The following is a 16,291-nucleotide window of genomic DNA, read 5'->3' as shown; positions in this document are numbered from 1 at the left end:
TTGGCAAAACAATCGTATCAAGCTGTGTTTTTAGAGCTTGACTGTATATTGACGGACTTTCACAGTAGCCCTGAGGAGCGCGTTTAAAACGGAAGCTTCGACCTCCTAAACTGAAGGAAAAAATATCCCTGCTCTCCTCGGCGATCGGGATGCTGAAGAAAGCATTCTTCAGGTCAATCACCGAAAACCAAGTGGCAGAAGCTGGAATCATAGTCAATAATGTAGTAATGTCTGGGACAACTGGAAATTGTGGCACCACGATCTTATTCACCTCTCTGAGATCGATCACAAATCTGGACACCGGTGGCTGAGATGGGTCAGTTCATTTTAAAACAGGTAGAACAGGACTATTGCAAACGTTGCCTCTTGTCTCTTCAATCACATCTTTTTCAATTAACTCGTGAACAATCGCTAGCAAAGCTTTCTCGCCTTCACTAGAAATTCTATATTGGGGAATTCGTGGCATTTGAACATTGGTTTTCAATGTTACAACATATGGTGGAATTTCTAAAAGACCGACATCATTAGGACCAGTAGCCCAAAGAATGTCCGGAAGAAACGACAACTCTGTTGGAAGTTTGTCTCTCGACAAATACATGGCAGAAACCACTTTCTTACCTAAAGTGAGTTGTACTCCCGAGGGAGAACAGTACAGAGTCGCATACAATCTTTTTAACAGATCCAATCCCAACAAATTTTCACCACAACCTGTTGTCAGAATAAGGGGTGCTTCTAATTCACGGGGACCAACAGAAAGAGTCAAAGGGTCAGAAATTGGATTTCTAACCGGGGCGCCAGAAAAACCTACTGATACGTTCGTTTCGCCAGACAAAGGTGCGCCAGGGAGTTTTGAGTGCTTAATGGAACTCTTCGTAGCACCAGTATCCAACAGAAAAGGTTCTGATGTAATCACCTCAACGTATGGTCCGCTCTGATCTACTGGAACTGGAACAACTCCCTCTCTTTGTCTATGGCTGTCCTAGCAATCATTACTCTCCCAATTCTCACTTTCTGTATAGTAATCATTCGTATAGTACTGAGCTGTCCTACCAGATGTGTTATTCTGCTGATCAAACTTGTTCATGGAATTTTGAGGTGGAATGTGACGTTCGTTCCGGGGGGTATTCCCGTGTCCTCTTCCTCTAGGCGCTTGCTGAGCACCTCGACCTCTTACACCAGAAGCACCATTCGCGCGCTGTAGTAGGATAGGGCAACTATATTTAAAATGACCTTCCTCCTTGCAATACGAACATTGGTTGGGACCTACAGAAACACGTGGTTGACAATACTCGATCCTTTGCGAGTTCCTCTGATATTGTTGAGGCTGCTGCAAATTACTCTGATAATTGTTCTGACCATTATTATTTTGACCGCCACCACCACGTGGTGGATATGCTTGCTGTAACAAGACCTTCGTTTTCAACTCTTTCGTTTTCTTTTCTACTTTATCTTTCTCGTCTTTGTCTCGATTTTTGTAATACTGTGCTGTAGCTAATATCTGTGCCGAAGACGAGACTGCCCAAGAACTTTCCGAGTCCTTTAACTTTTTGCACAACTCAGGAAGCAAATTGTGCACGAATTTATCGACGAACAGTCTCTGACCACCTTCTGTGCTCATATCTTGACCACTGTGGTCGACAAAAGTTTCTTCAAATCTGGTGAAGAAATCAGACACCGTTTCATCTTTCTTCTGTTTACATGCAGACAGTTTATCCCAATTCACGCGTATTTCAGGCATTATCTTTTTCATATAATCAATTATTTTACCAGGCAGTTCTGCTATCAAAGGTTCAGGCTTAGCGCCACCTACTTGTAGGGCATCTGTCGCAGTAATGTTAGCCCATGAGTCACCTAATTCCTGATCATGATCCGTGTGACGAATCTTTCCCCATAAAGGCTGTGGAACAACGTTCCCAAATAACATATCGATATCGGCTAAATTCATTACACATGACCCAGCAGTCTGCGACAACTCTTTGTAATATCCTGCTGGATTTTTACGCGGATCAGGTAATGTCTGTTTAAGTGCTAAAACTTCAGCTTGCTTCCATGGGACATGTACCCACACACGCTGAAAGTGTGGCAGAATAGGTGGATTAGCCGTTGCGTCACCCTCTCTCCATTGAGGGGGAACTTCTCTCATGGGATACTGTCGCGCCTTTTTCCTAGGTGTATCGCGCTCAGATTGCGAACCAGAAGTGTTCCCTTTACTCCGATAAGACAACAATATCTCAACCGCTTTTTGGACATCGGGACCTACGATCATTCCTTCCCCAAACTTGAACCGTACACAACACAACTCCTGCGGGTTGCGTTCTAAATCATTGTCTTCCAAATCCTCACAGAGGAAAACACACATTTGTTCAAAAACATATCTCTGTGTCGGTGCTTCCCACTGAAGGAAAACTTTCATGACAGATTCAACGTCATATTTTACAGTATCCATAATCCATGTATGAGCTAAACGATTCAATACATCTCTCTCTTGGTAGACAGGCAGTTGACTTCGCAACTGTCTTCGTTCCGTGTTAGGGGTCGTAGTAGGCGACCCGAAAAGAGGTGAGAAAATATTAGTTACAGTGCTGGCCATTCTCTGTCGAACGGAAGGAGAAACTGAAGGGAGAACGGGTGGAAAAACAGGGTGAGATAAGGCTGAAGTAGAGGCAATAGCAGAGGGAGCATTATGAGAAATCGAAGGTGCACTAGGCAAAGTCGTAGAAGGCATAAGTGAAGTAGATGTAGTCGGTGTGCCTTGAGGAGGCGGCACCGGAGGAGCGGAAGCCAGCTGAAGAGCAGCTGGTGGGTGCTGTAGAGGAGCAGGCATAACAACCATGGGCGGCGCAACTAAGGGTTGCGGAGGCGCCGTGGCTGTTTGTGCATAGGGGGGTGGTGAACTTAACAAATGGCCCATTAACGGGTCTTCCTTAAGGTCTTTTGCTGCATCCTTCTTGGGACGCGGCAAAACTGGATAGCATTTATCTATCGCCATTTTACGTTGCCTGTGCAACTGCTCACTCATCTGTTCTTCTTCATTGTCTTTAAACTGCATAGCAGCTTTCATTACTGAAATATTCCCTTCTCTCTTATTTTTCTTCTCTAATTTAATTTCTTTTTGTCTGGCCTCCTTACGCCATAGGCGAAAAGAGTCAAACATTGCCGGCCGGGCTTTCTTCTTGAAAAGTTTAACTTTGAGGTTATCTAGAATTTCCGTGTCGAAGCTACCATGTTGGGGCCATTTTAAAACACCATCTTTCCTGGTGTATTTAATCTACACTTCGTTGTATGTGATGGGGCCTACCCCATGTTTCACATATAACTCGTAGGTCGGAGTTCCATCCGGAGGAACCGGACATGAGTCCTCCAATCGGGAGTCCCTATTATTACTGCCAAGACAAAACAAATTTCCAAGTCTAAGACCAGGCATCTTCGCTCTCTAGTCTAGTTCCAAACGTCAAAGGTTTATCGATTACGATATTTCTCGTGAATACACGAGTCCTTCGGTTTTGGTGCTTGCAAGTACCAACACAAAACTTTTTATCCCAAGGATACCAAAACTAAGATCAACTAAGGACTGGGAGACGCTCCACTTATACTTAACTGAGATATCGATGACGTCACCAGAAGACTCGTCTCAGTGTTTTGCTCTACCAAACTTCAAGGGTCCAAATCAGGGCGATAGCCAGGGCAGCAGACCTTCGTAGCCGTCCGGAAGCGGGGAACCTCGCAGCAAAGACTTTCGGACCACGTCGACATGCAGGGGTCGATGAAGTGGCAGGCCTTCCTCCAGAATTTTCACACGAAGCTCCTCACGAACCTCTGGCTGGACCGGTACCGCTGGAATCGCCCCAAACGTTGGGCGCCAACTGAGGTACTGGGTTTTTCAGAACCGGTACTTAACCGGTAACCCAGTGGTGTCAGGGAATACACACCCAAAGACCTCGAGTCCTTTTCCTGATTCAGACCACAGAAACTCAGAGTCTTCTAGGTGAAGTCAAAGATTAGTTTATTGGCTGCAACCAAGGTAACAAGTGTCCTAAAAGTACAACACGGGGAAGTATATTCTCAGGAGACTGCTCGAATTTACAAAGTCGGGCTTCTCTCTTTATACAGAATATTCAGCTTCAGGCAAACATTCTTCGAATTCGTAGTATGTCATTTACAGTTACTGGCTACAAAAGAAAAGCAGAGTCATGATGACATGTACATATTTCACGGCGTGCTGCCCATAACAAATCACCTGGCAAGGCCCAACATTTCATCAGATATCGGTGGACCCCCAATAAAATAGGCACCTCCCCACCATAAAAGTAAGTGAAGCAAAAGAGTAGAGACAGATGTGAGCAAGATACGGCAGGTGTGCGCGCTGAAATGGTTTTATGGCCTGTTGAGCCTAGATGCTATCTTGCTCGGCCACTGGGAGGGGAACTGACCTAACGAGTTCGGCCTGGGGCAATGGTTCCAACTTGCACAGGTCATGGAAAAGTCGATTAAGGAGTATGTGTCCTTGCTGAATTGAATTCAGCTGGATTAAGGCCTATGTAAAGGGCAACTCACAAAATGGCTGCCATACATAAAATGGAAGCCGAGGGTTCTGAACGATAATGACGATTTCAAGTGAAATCGTCACTTGAATATGCTGAAAATACCTGTACAGGACGTACTCGTCATTCTCGGTCTTTTGGTACTAAATTCGTCAATTTACGATAAAGTTTTATTCTCGAGTGCAGACACATTACACGAGTCCAGAATTTTCAGTACTACATTACATGGTTATCATTTGTGAAACAATATACAATTTCATTATACAAAAATACTCAAAGAAGGACTTTAGTTTATACAATTCTACAATGAAACTTATGTGACAATCCTTTTCAAAGACACAATCTATAAGCAAAATAATACACAATATCTTTAGAATTCACACCTAATTAGAAAATCCAAACTCACAAACTCCCATACTCATAAATACCTCTTATCACTGTACATACACATCACTTACACTCACTAAATACATACTAAACACCCCAGAGCCAGACTACATACACAGATGGAACCATAGGGGTGGGACACTCAACCCTCTAATGCTGTGCTGTGAGCTGAGGTATTACACACAGACTGGTCAACGCACGTTTTGATGGCCTATCTTTCTTTTATTGCCATCTTCTTCAGGACCTGTTACTTTGAAGATTGGTAACGGGCTGGATGAAGGGAGAGAGCGAAAATTATTTTCCTTTTTAAAGGACCGCAGATGTGTCAGCAGTACATGCTGGGTTGTTACCACCGTCAGTTGTTCAATCACTATGAATCCCTATATACTATACTGTTTAGCAAGTGTTTTGTAACTTTTTTGTGAATTAACCATCCAGATAGGACTCCTTTTCAATGTGGCTCTTGCAATGGTATTCAGCGTGGCATATGCTTACTGTTGAACCTTCCTCTAGGAATTTCCGTGTCGCCAGGATTTCTCTCTCAGGCCATTTTACATCCTTCTCTTTTTTTGTAAAAAATGTCGAGCTGACAGTTGGGATGCCACTAGGATTTCTCTTTCAGACTATTGTTTTTCCATCTTACAGTTTGTGGTTCGAGGTTGTCGATTTGGAACTGCCGACCTTGGTGTTAAGATCTTTCCTTTTTCTACTTTTATGCGCTAAGTGTTATATCTGCAATGGGTCAGCATGTCTGGCACAGTACAGAAACGTCAAGTCTTTGCGTCTGGATTCAAGATAGCCTGGCTGAAGACATGGCTTGGCAGTTGGGGCTGAACTGTTCCCATGAGGCACAGGGTCAAGAATAATTTGCATATAGCTGTGTCTGAACCGGGGTGGCGAAGTGAACTAAAGAGCGATGAAGGATTCAATCCAGATCTGTCACTGGGGGTGAGTGTCTGAAAAGTTTCAGCGCTCTGTCCATCATCTAATTGAGTTTGCTTTATTCGCCCTAAGTTGGCAGGGTATGCCCAGACGTGGGTCCCTTGCTCACTGGATTCAAGCTAGGCCTGGCTGATGAGGGCTGTTAGCCCAACACCAGTCCCAGGATGCTTGTTTCCTGTCCAGGGAAGACATGGCTTGGCAGCTCAGGCTGGACTGTTCCCATGAGGCCCAGGGTCAAGACTGATTTGCATATAACTGTGTCTGAACTGGGGTGGTGAAGTGAGCTAAATAACTATGATGAATTCAACCCAGATCTGTGACTGGGGTTGAGTGTCTGAAAAGTTTCAGCACTTCATCCATCATAACCTTGTGTTTGCTTCACTTTACGGGCAGCCATGGACCGTGTGGTCATCCAGACCCACTCAGGCAATCCCATCATCTACAAGTGTGGCCTGAGTGCTACCTCCCTCCAGGAAGTGTGCTGTAGGTCTTCTTAGCCAGCACCGCCACTCCACCGGTACTGTTTGTGAACCCCCGCATGTGCCAACACTGTAAATTTACCCCTCTGAAGACTGCGGCATGTGTTCCGCAATAACTACATTTCATGGAGGAGCATGAGGTCAGGAGAGTGTCTGTTGATGTACTGCATAACCACTCCCATTTGATTTTACAGCCTAGCCCATCGATGTTCCAGAAGAGGACAGCCAGTATGCAGCCATTCAACTGGCAAATGTCATCCTCTCATTCTATGGGTGCTGGGCGGCCCACTCAAGGTCTCTTTCCCGGTACCCAAAAAGGCGGCAACATGCAATTGTGTGTCTCACTCAACCTAACTATGTGAACCTGAACAGAAAACCCCAACCACCCCACACCCTAAATTTCCCTTGCATTGGTTCTGAACAACTCACTTACCCAACTGGGACAAGCTCTGTCACCCACCTCATACCTGCCTCATGCATGCAACACACGTCCCCCCTTTCAACAGCTCAAGCAACGCAAGCAACCAGCAAAGGGGGAAAAAAGAAAAATTATCAGTCAATGCCAGGAACCTCCTCCAGTCCAGTATCACAAGTTGACTTCTAATCAAAACAGTAATCCACAATAATAGATTGCCTAGGTTTCCCCAAACAAAATCCCCCCCTCCCTATAAAACAGCATACGAATGAATCATCACCATGGGGCAGGCGGAGGGTCCACCCACGGCGCTGCCATCTCCAGAGCACCCAGGGTCCTGGCAGCCCTGGTCCCATCCTGCAGGGCCTTGCTCAACCTCGGATTCCAAAGAAGCATCACACCACCGGGCAGTAGCGACGGTCCTTCGAGACTTCGTGCGTCTCCTCCACTGCGACCTCAGGCCCCGATGGAGAGGCCTACGGAGTCTCACTCTCAGTGCTCCCAGTTCACTACTGTTGAGGAAGGTCCACCCTCTCTGAGGCCCACCTCCATTCCTGCTCAGCTATTTGAAAAAAATTAGCTGATAATTTAAAGATCACTTTCAGCTTGACAGGGAACAACAACATATAGGGGACTTTGAGGGCTTGGAGCTTCTGCTTAACTTCATCAGAGGGCAGTCAGCGCCTCTGCTGACCTGCCCTCGGGTAGTCCAGAAAAATGATGATGAGGTGCTATGAAAACGCAGGTCAGGCTTTGTAGAAGATGGCATCTCTAGCATGGTAGTTAAACAGGTACCTCACCAACAGCCTACGGTCCGATCCACAGTGGGGTAAGAATGACACTTCACAGGTGCCACTGCCGGTCACTCCAAAAACCACCTGTTGGGCCCTGGCACGCTTGCATCCAGGAGCAGCACAAGCAGCCAGGTCCAAAGACACTGGGCTCCACAGTGTGCAGGTATCCCAGCCCCAAGCCAGTCTCCCACTGGGATTCCGTAGTTGGGGGCATAACCCTATAGCCACACCACAATCTGTTGGGGGGGCGGGCTCTCAAAAAAGCAACAGTCACTCCGCCTGGATGAAAAATAGGGTAAACCAGCTCATGTCCCCGTCAGGCCCCAAGGCATCTAATGCCATTGGTCTTGACTCTTCCAGCTACGTGGGGCTCCACTGCCAGCTCTCCTGACTCCTGAGAGGCCACCATCATCACCAGGCCAAGCTCACCACAAAAGGGAGGGGGTCAGGTCCAAGGCCCATAGGGCCCGCGAGGCAGGCGGCCTCCAGCACTGCACAGAGCCCAGCCACCACCCGGAATTCACCATTCCTATGGTGCTGGTCAGATCCACCAAGGGCACGATCACCCCTACCGGCTCTGCTAAGGGCTGCACTCTGGCTACTATCTGCAGCACCTATGTGGGTGCCCGAGCAGCACTGCACACTGCCTGCCACACCCTGGTAGCAATCCTCGGCAGGCTGCTCCAGTGCTCTGGGTGTTCCATGTGGCACCTGGGCACCTCTGGACAATTCAGTTTTGAGCCCCTGGGCCCCCACACTCTTTAAAGCAATGCCTCGGTTGGAGAGCAGACAGGATTAGAGGAAGAGGATATCGACGGATGCAGAAGGAGGTCGAGAGAAATGCTAAACTGTGACCGCCATCTTGGCCACTCGACCAGCCACCTCATTTTGGCACTATTTTTATTTCAAACTTTAAAAATTCATATTTCAAGTTCTACTTATTGGATTTTTGCTGGTTTTATATATGGAATATGTTTGTGTTATATTGCCACTTTATTTTGGTTTCAGCACAGCATAAATACTTTACACATTGCCTCTACGTTAAGCCTGACTGCATTGTGCCAAGCAACCAGAGAATTAAGCATGGCTTTCCTTAGTGACTTTGGTGGTTCACAATGAGAAGGGCTGTGATTATATTTACGTCAATTTTAAGGGTAATGTCACTTCTAGCTTGCTCTGAGGACTAATGCATCACATGGTAAAAAAAGAGCTGTGTATTGACTTATAATGTCATGCAAATGTAAATTCAAGAGCTACTTAAACATTTTAAGGCATAACTTGTCATTAAAAATGTGTTCTGACAGTTGACATGTCGCCTGCAATAATTTGTTATAGGCAGTTATGGACGACACATTTGGCTTCAGAGTGTCGCCAACACACTGCTTGCTTCATCCATTTCTCACTAATCAAAAGTTAGATGAAAGACTAAGGGCTAGATGTATCAAGCAAGCATTTTTCGGGTGCACCTGGCCCGATTTGCAGAATCAGGCCGTTAAAGACAGGAAAAATTCATTTTGGTATATATAATACCCAAATTGTGATTCATTAACATGTTACTGAATCGCAATTTGGAATTGCGAATACATACCGATTCAGCATTAGGAAGGGGTGTGTTTAGGACGTCCGTTTCCTAATACTGAATCACAGTGGTATGTAGGAATGTTTAGCAACCGAAATGCGGTCTATAAACATTCGTATTTTACCACTTACTTCAAGTCGGCAACCCTTTGTGAATGTTCAGAAAACATTTTTTAAGAGAAGGCAGTGGTCCCACGGACCAATGCCTACTCTTAAACAATTAAAACAAAACATTTATTTTTTCATTTTTAAATGCATCTTCTTTTCCTTTAAATGACACAGGTTTTCTGTCGTAGATGAGTCACGTCTGTTCCAGTGCCTCAGTATGCATAAGATGGTCCTGCTAAAGATGAGTGCCAGCCACCCAAAGTTGCAATTCTAACAAAAGATTTGTTGTGAAAGTTTTAGAAAATATTTTTTTTACTTTATTGTTTAGAAATATATTGTACGGGGCTAGTAAATCTGCCCCTTACAATTTATTTCTAAGAAATAAAATAAAAAAATGTTTTAAAATGTTTTAAAGAATAACGCATGACGACATGCTATAATAATGATATTGCACCATCACCTCGGAGTGAACAGATATGTTATCAGCATTCCGCCTACATCCTTGTGCCCCAATAGAATCAAGGCACTTTCGGTCACTTGCAATAACAGTGGTTCACTTATCCAAGATGTACTGTACAGACCACGGTACATTACTCTATAACGTATATGAAGAACATTATATACCAAGAAATGTTGTTCATTCGAAACGTATTCAATTGCACAATAGAAAGGAAAATGAGGCGATCACAAGTCATAACAAAGTGTGGTTCATACGTCATCTGACGACAACTTGTAGGAATTCTGATATCTGAATGCCCATTTTTAATAGGGGTACAAAAGTGCATTAGGAAAGCAGTGCCATGAGGAAGGCTGTTGAAGCAAGAGGAGGTTAATGTTAAAAGTTTGTATGGACTTTTCCTCGGAATTACAAATGCCATGCTCAGCGAGTTTCTCCTACTGTTGTGCCTTCTTTTTCCGGCTTAACTTCCAATTTATGGCCTTAATTGAGTAAAGGTATTTGACATGAAGGTAAGACATATTCGAAATGTTCTTCAAAGCCGTGTCAGACATTAATCAAGTGCTAGTCAGAAAAAATAACTATTTGTGAAAAGCAAAAACAATAAGCAGGCAATATCAAAGAACAAAATACCAAAATAGTAATTCTGTTCATAAACAAAGCGCCCTCCTTATAGTCTTCTAAGTTTATTCAATTGCATTATTGGCATAACAACATTATATTTCATTGATGAATTGTGAAAAGATCCTAATGGTTTATACATGACCAATCGACAATTTATAGGCACGGTCTTGATGTTTACTAATTTATATGAGATATGTGACATGTATGGTTCTATGGAAAAGGTAAACTAAACCATCGAACAATGATTGTTTGTAAAAGACCCTCAATGATTTCAAGCAATATTAAATATCAAAGAAATTATCAAGGGATTAACATCCAGGTCGGAAAATATTGTTTTCCATAATTCCAAATTGTGTTATTAACATAAAAGATTTCGGGGCATATTAGCAACTGACAGCAATAAATATCGCTAAGCGCGCTTAGCGCGATTAAAGTTATCGCCGGCTATTGCTGGATTTTATCGCTGAGATAGCGCGTTATTATCAACAGCTATCTCCAAAGCGATAAAAAATCCAGCGATAGTGGCGAAATGCTGGAATCTCGCTAGTAATCCAGCGATAAAATGTCAGCGATAGGGAATTCCTTGTTAATAAGCTACGGTGGACTTAGCCTGACAATCCACCTCCCATAGGGCAATATGGCTAAGTCAGAAATTTACCTGACATTAGAAACCAGCGTTAATTGGGTCTTTGTGCGACTTTCACAGTCTCAACGCGGGTATGGGGCATGCTTGTTAATAGTGCAAAGCTGCGTTATCGAAGTTTTGCCATGTAGTGAATGTGAGGAACGCCTACTTTGCATCTCATTAGTGATGAGATGCAAGGCGCTAGTGAAATGGGTGATGACACAAGGAAACACATGCTAAAGCCTGTTAGTGTGTCCTTATTAATACCGCGTTAGAATTATTGCCGCTTTTCGACTGAAAACAGACGCTAAAGCGGCGATAATTGTCTTGATAATATGCCCCGTGATGTGGTATTCCCCTATGTAACAACAGAGTTTTCTCTATCTGTGTCTGTTGATCGAAGCTGCTTCAAGTTGACGTCACAGAATGACGCTAAACAAGATCAGGAGGCATTTTTTCATATTACATGTTCTCATTCTTATATATTAAGAAAGTTGGTATAATACTTAAAGGCAGACTTTAATTCAGATGCCAATAACACATTCAATCACAGAAAAATTGTGAACATGCAAGCACAGAACATAGAAGAGAATATTGGAATATGTGCTTGGGTGTTGCAGTGCAAAGTGTGTCACATGCACGGGATTGTGATAACTGAATACACAATGATGTATGAAAAATATATTTCTCCAGACAAGAATGAACTGGGTTCAAAGAAGCCCTGAGCATTGTTTCAGGAAGCCGCTGACAAGGTGTGCAAGTGCTTAATTTGTAAAAAAAAAATAAAAAAAAATGCCTGACCTCTCCTCAGGAGGCCACTTAAGCTTGCACACCACATTGGCCCTACCATGCTGCCAAAGATAGTAACAATACAACTGCTAACCATCACACTTCTACAAGTGTGACAATTTGGGCTATACCAGACACTCAAAGCTATAAGAATGGCTTGGGGGCACGTTATAGTGATTTTTAATGTATATTGAATTAATAATTGACTATTCTTGTGGTCATCTCTAAATTATCTAGACAACGCCACCTTGTGGCAGACTGTCACAAGTGCTGGTGTTGACAATTAAGTGCCAGTGCTGGGCACCAGAAACCACTGGCTCAAATTAAGGGCCCGATTAGGATCGCGGTGAATCAGCATCCTCCGGGCCGGCGGAAGCCACCGCCTGCCCGGAGGATGCGGATTCACTGCGGCGGACACAGAAAAGACCCCCCGCCAGATTAGGATGGCTAGGTGGTCATTTTTCCATCCGCCGCTTTTCCGCCACGGTCGCCTTCCGACCGCGGCAGAAAAGCTCTAATAAGGTGGCGGTGTCTATCAGACACCGCCAGCCATATTAGGATGCCGGCGGAGACATGCTTTTCCACGAGGGTTTTCCGCCGTAGAAAAGCATGTGGAGTTTGAGTATAGGGGCCCGTTGCGGGCCCCCAGGGGTGTTGGGGGTGCACATGCACGAAGCGGCAGGCACCACGCGGTGCCTGCCGCTTCGTGCATACAAAGGAAAACATGCACATTTAACCTTGCGGCGGGTGCTGCTTGAAGCAGCATCCGCCACAATGTTAAATATAGGGGATGTGACTGCCAGGGTGGCGGTCACATCCTAATTCCGAGGGAGGGAACGCCGCAGCCCCTGCGGACGGTCCCTCCACCTCGGGGGTGGCGGACGGACGCTGGTCCGTCCGCCATCCTAATCGGGCCCTAAGATTGGTGCAATTAGTTTCATAGCTTAAGTTGAGATACTACCTTTGCCAAACCTCTCCTCAGGAGGCCACTTAAGCTTGCACACCACATTGGCCCTACCATGCTGCCAAAGATAGTAACAATACAACTGCTAACCATCACACTTCTACAAGTGTGACAATTTGGGCTATACCAGACACTCAAAGTTATAAGAATGGCTTGGGGGCAAGTTATAGTGATTTTTAATGTATATTGAATTAATAATTGACTATTCTTGTGGTCATCTCTAAATTATCTAGACAACGCCACCTTGTGACAGACTGTCACAAGTGCTGGTGTTGACAATTAAGTGCCAGTGCTGGGCACCAGAAACCACTGGCTCAAATTAAGGGCCCGATTAGGTCCGCGGTGAATCCGCATCCTCCGGGCCGGCGGAAGCCACCGCCTGCCCGGAGGATGCGGACTCACCGCGGCGGACACAGAAAAGACCCCCCGCCAGATTAGGATGGCTAGGTGGTCATTTTTCCATCCGCCGCTTTTCCGCCACGGTCGCCTTCCGACCGCGGCAGAAAAGCTCTAATATGGTGGCGGTGTCTATCAGACACCGCCAGCCATATTAGGATGCCGGCGGAGACATGCTTTTCCACGGCGGGTTTTCCGCTGTAGAAAAGCATGTGGAGTTTGAGTATGGGGGACCGTTGCAGGCCCCCAGGGGTGTTGGGGGTGCACATGGGGGGGTACCTATGGTACCCCCCTGCCTTTGCATGCACGAAGCGGCAGGCACCACGCGGTGCCTGCCGCTTCGTGCATACAAAGGAAAACATGCACATTTAACCTTGCGGCGGGTGCTGCTTGAAGCAGCATCCGCCGCAATGTTAAATATAGGGGATGTGACAGCCAGGGTGGCGGTCACATCCTAATTCCGAGGGAGGGAACGCCGCAGCCCCTGCGGACGGTCCCTCCACCTCGGGGGTGGCGGACCTAATCGGGCCCTAAGATTGGTGCAATTAGTTTCATAGCTTAAATTGAGATAGTACCTTTGAAAACAAATTGTTTTGTGAGTGAATACATATACACTTTTAGAAAACGTTTCTGTGTGGCCTTTATATTACAACTTGTATGGAGGTTCTACCATAAACTCCTGCCAGTGGGCTTTTCCTTGGCGCATTGCTACCGAGGTATGCTTGGGCTTTCTTACTAAAGCCTACTCTTTACTTTGAAACTTTTCTACATAGTTTTGATATGACATTATCGATCTTGAATGCCCAATTCCTAGAGTGCCATGAATCAACAATGTGGTGTTTGCAATGTTTTTTACATTTTCTGTGGGGTCAGGGCATGGGTCTGAGAAGATATGCATGTCTCTTTTTGATAGGACAAATACGCATGTCTCTCCTTGATAGGAAAGATATGCATGTCTCTCCATCATAGTGAAGATACGCATGTCTCTCCTTGGTAGGAAGGATGTGCATGCCTCTTATTTAGAGGATAGATAGACATGTCTCTGCTTGATAGGAATACCAATCAGTATATGGCTACATCGTCTTCTCGTTGCTTGCAGCTTAACACCCCACAACTCTGTGCCAATCTGCCCAGACGTCAATAAACATTCAAAGTCGGTAGGGCTTTACCCACAAAATGTATGACACTGGTGTAGCATCACTGAGGATTCAAAATAGTCACTCCCTCTCTACAATTAACTAAAGCGTTGCCTCCATGGCTGTTTGGCTGTTATTGTACGAGCCTTCAGCCTAGCAGCGGACCTTTCGTAGCATTTCTGGGTGGAATAGAATGAGATGTGATAATGCAGAAGTTATTGATGTTTTGGAGACTTTGGAACATGGAGTGATGTGCTAATTGTAATTTTTTAAACAGCACAAACACAAATGTATTTCGATTGATGACATTAGCCATTATTTGTAAATTTGCACCTCACTTGCGATTTCCAGTAATTTCTTCCAACTCTTAGTCGCCTTAGTTGTGGAATAGTATTTAGAGCCATGCCTTTCCAGACACACTATCGGGGCGTTTTATGTTTGTTCATTGGACTAGAAAAAGGCAGTGTTTGTAATGGGCCATTTCATTTTGGTATCACACGGGGCAAAACTGAGGGCAGCACCCACATTTCTCTATAACGTATATGAAGAACATTATATACCAAGAAATGTTGTACATTAGAAACTTATTAAATTGCACAATAGAAAGGAAAATGAGGCGATCACAAATAATAACAAAGTGTGGCTCGTACGTCATCTGATGACAACTTGTAGGAATTCTGATATCTGAATGCCCGTTTTTAACGGGGTTACACAAGTGCATTAGGAAAGCAGTGCCATGAGGAAGGTTGTTGAGGCAAGAGGGGGTTAATGTTAAAAGTTTGTATGGACAATGCAACTCATCATCATATCACCTGCCTCATCTACCTGCCTGTAAATTTGCTTCTACTTGTGGCTTGCGTGTTTGACTCATCGCTTGCTTTTTGTTCAGCAAACAAGACTCACCACTTTCTAGCAGACCCAAGGCCTTAGCATAGAGTCTTACATACATCCTGATAGGCACTGCGTCCCCTGAACACAAACACTGCTCTCAAAGTCTGGCTCAAGACATCCAGTTCAAAGGCAACAAGCCTCTTTCAATTGCCCCACAGTAGCTTATCTTGTGCTGTGAGTGTAGCAGAGCATGTTCTATCACTCAGGTTTTATTCTAAACGCATGATCACGGACGTGACTGTAAATAAACATCCACCCACCAAGGAATATCAGCACATTTGGAAAACGAATTCAAAATGCTTCAAATCACACACAGAAATAATGTAGGCAGCAAGGTATTGTTTAATACATCTGTGTATGAAGTCAACATTACATTTAAGTGGGTGGTACAATTCTTCCAATTAATGTCCTCACACTATTCAAACCATGCAAAAATGTGTGCCTCACCCCTGGTTTGGAGACTTGCGTGGGGGAAATGGAGGGCTAACTGTATTTATGGAGACTAGGATGAGTGTTGAAGGGTGAGGGCTGTGAGAGACACCACTCAGTATCTAGAGATTATTCGGGCGCCTACCTGTGCATTGATGGATGTTTTATGTATAGCCCATATTTTTCTTCAGCCGTCAGTCCATACATCATGAAGTAAAAAACCAGAAAATTGCTTTGACTTAGGAGCTGAGTAACAAGACGGGACTTCTCCAGCATGTAGGTGTACACTCTGCCTAAAAATAAATAAACGAGTGGTACATTAAATATGGGTTTTCAGGGGCACAACAAAACAGCAAGTTGAACTTATGTAGCAAAATATGAATCTTTTTCTCTGCTTCAATGTTGTGTGTGGGCGGGTACACATTTAGGAAATGTTAAACGGCAACCACATGTCTACTTGAATAACACTGAAGAAATGAAAGCAACAAGACATTTTTGTTTTTTGTTGTTAGTCATCATATTTATTTTTAACCATCTACCTACGATGTCCTTTAAACACATCATTTAAATATATTTACTAGCTCAAGTTTGGCAACTTAACTGATTATCACTTGTCAATCAATCTTTGTCCAGAAAGTAAAACACTGTGCATCACAATTAAATACATTTAGTGCTCACATAGCCCAACACAATTACATGGTCCACTAAGCCTGGGTCATAACGATTCAAAGGGCAA

At 44.5% G+C, this 16,291-nt stretch overlaps 1 protein-coding gene across 1 annotated transcript in view; it reads right to left on the bottom strand.

Annotated features, from left to right (window-relative positions):
* The window catches only part of MYO16 (myosin XVI), a 2,830,569-nt gene that overhangs the window by 1,575,218 nt on the left and 1,239,060 nt on the right, over nucleotides 1-16,291 (bottom strand). The window contains exon 16 of the mRNA XM_078658257.1: nucleotides 15,701-15,848. Coding sequence (XP_078514383.1) covers nucleotides 15,701-15,848 — 148 coding nt within the window. The remainder of the gene's footprint in view (nucleotides 1-15,700; nucleotides 15,849-16,291) is intronic.

Source organism: Lissotriton helveticus, chromosome 8, assembly GCF_964261635.1.
Source record: "Lissotriton helveticus chromosome 8, aLisHel1.1, whole genome shotgun sequence".
In the NCBI taxonomy this organism is placed as follows: Eukaryota; Metazoa; Chordata; class Amphibia; order Caudata; family Salamandridae; genus Lissotriton; species Lissotriton helveticus.
Note: the sequence above shows the minus strand (reverse complement) of the source record. Positions and strands in the feature narration are given on the sequence as shown.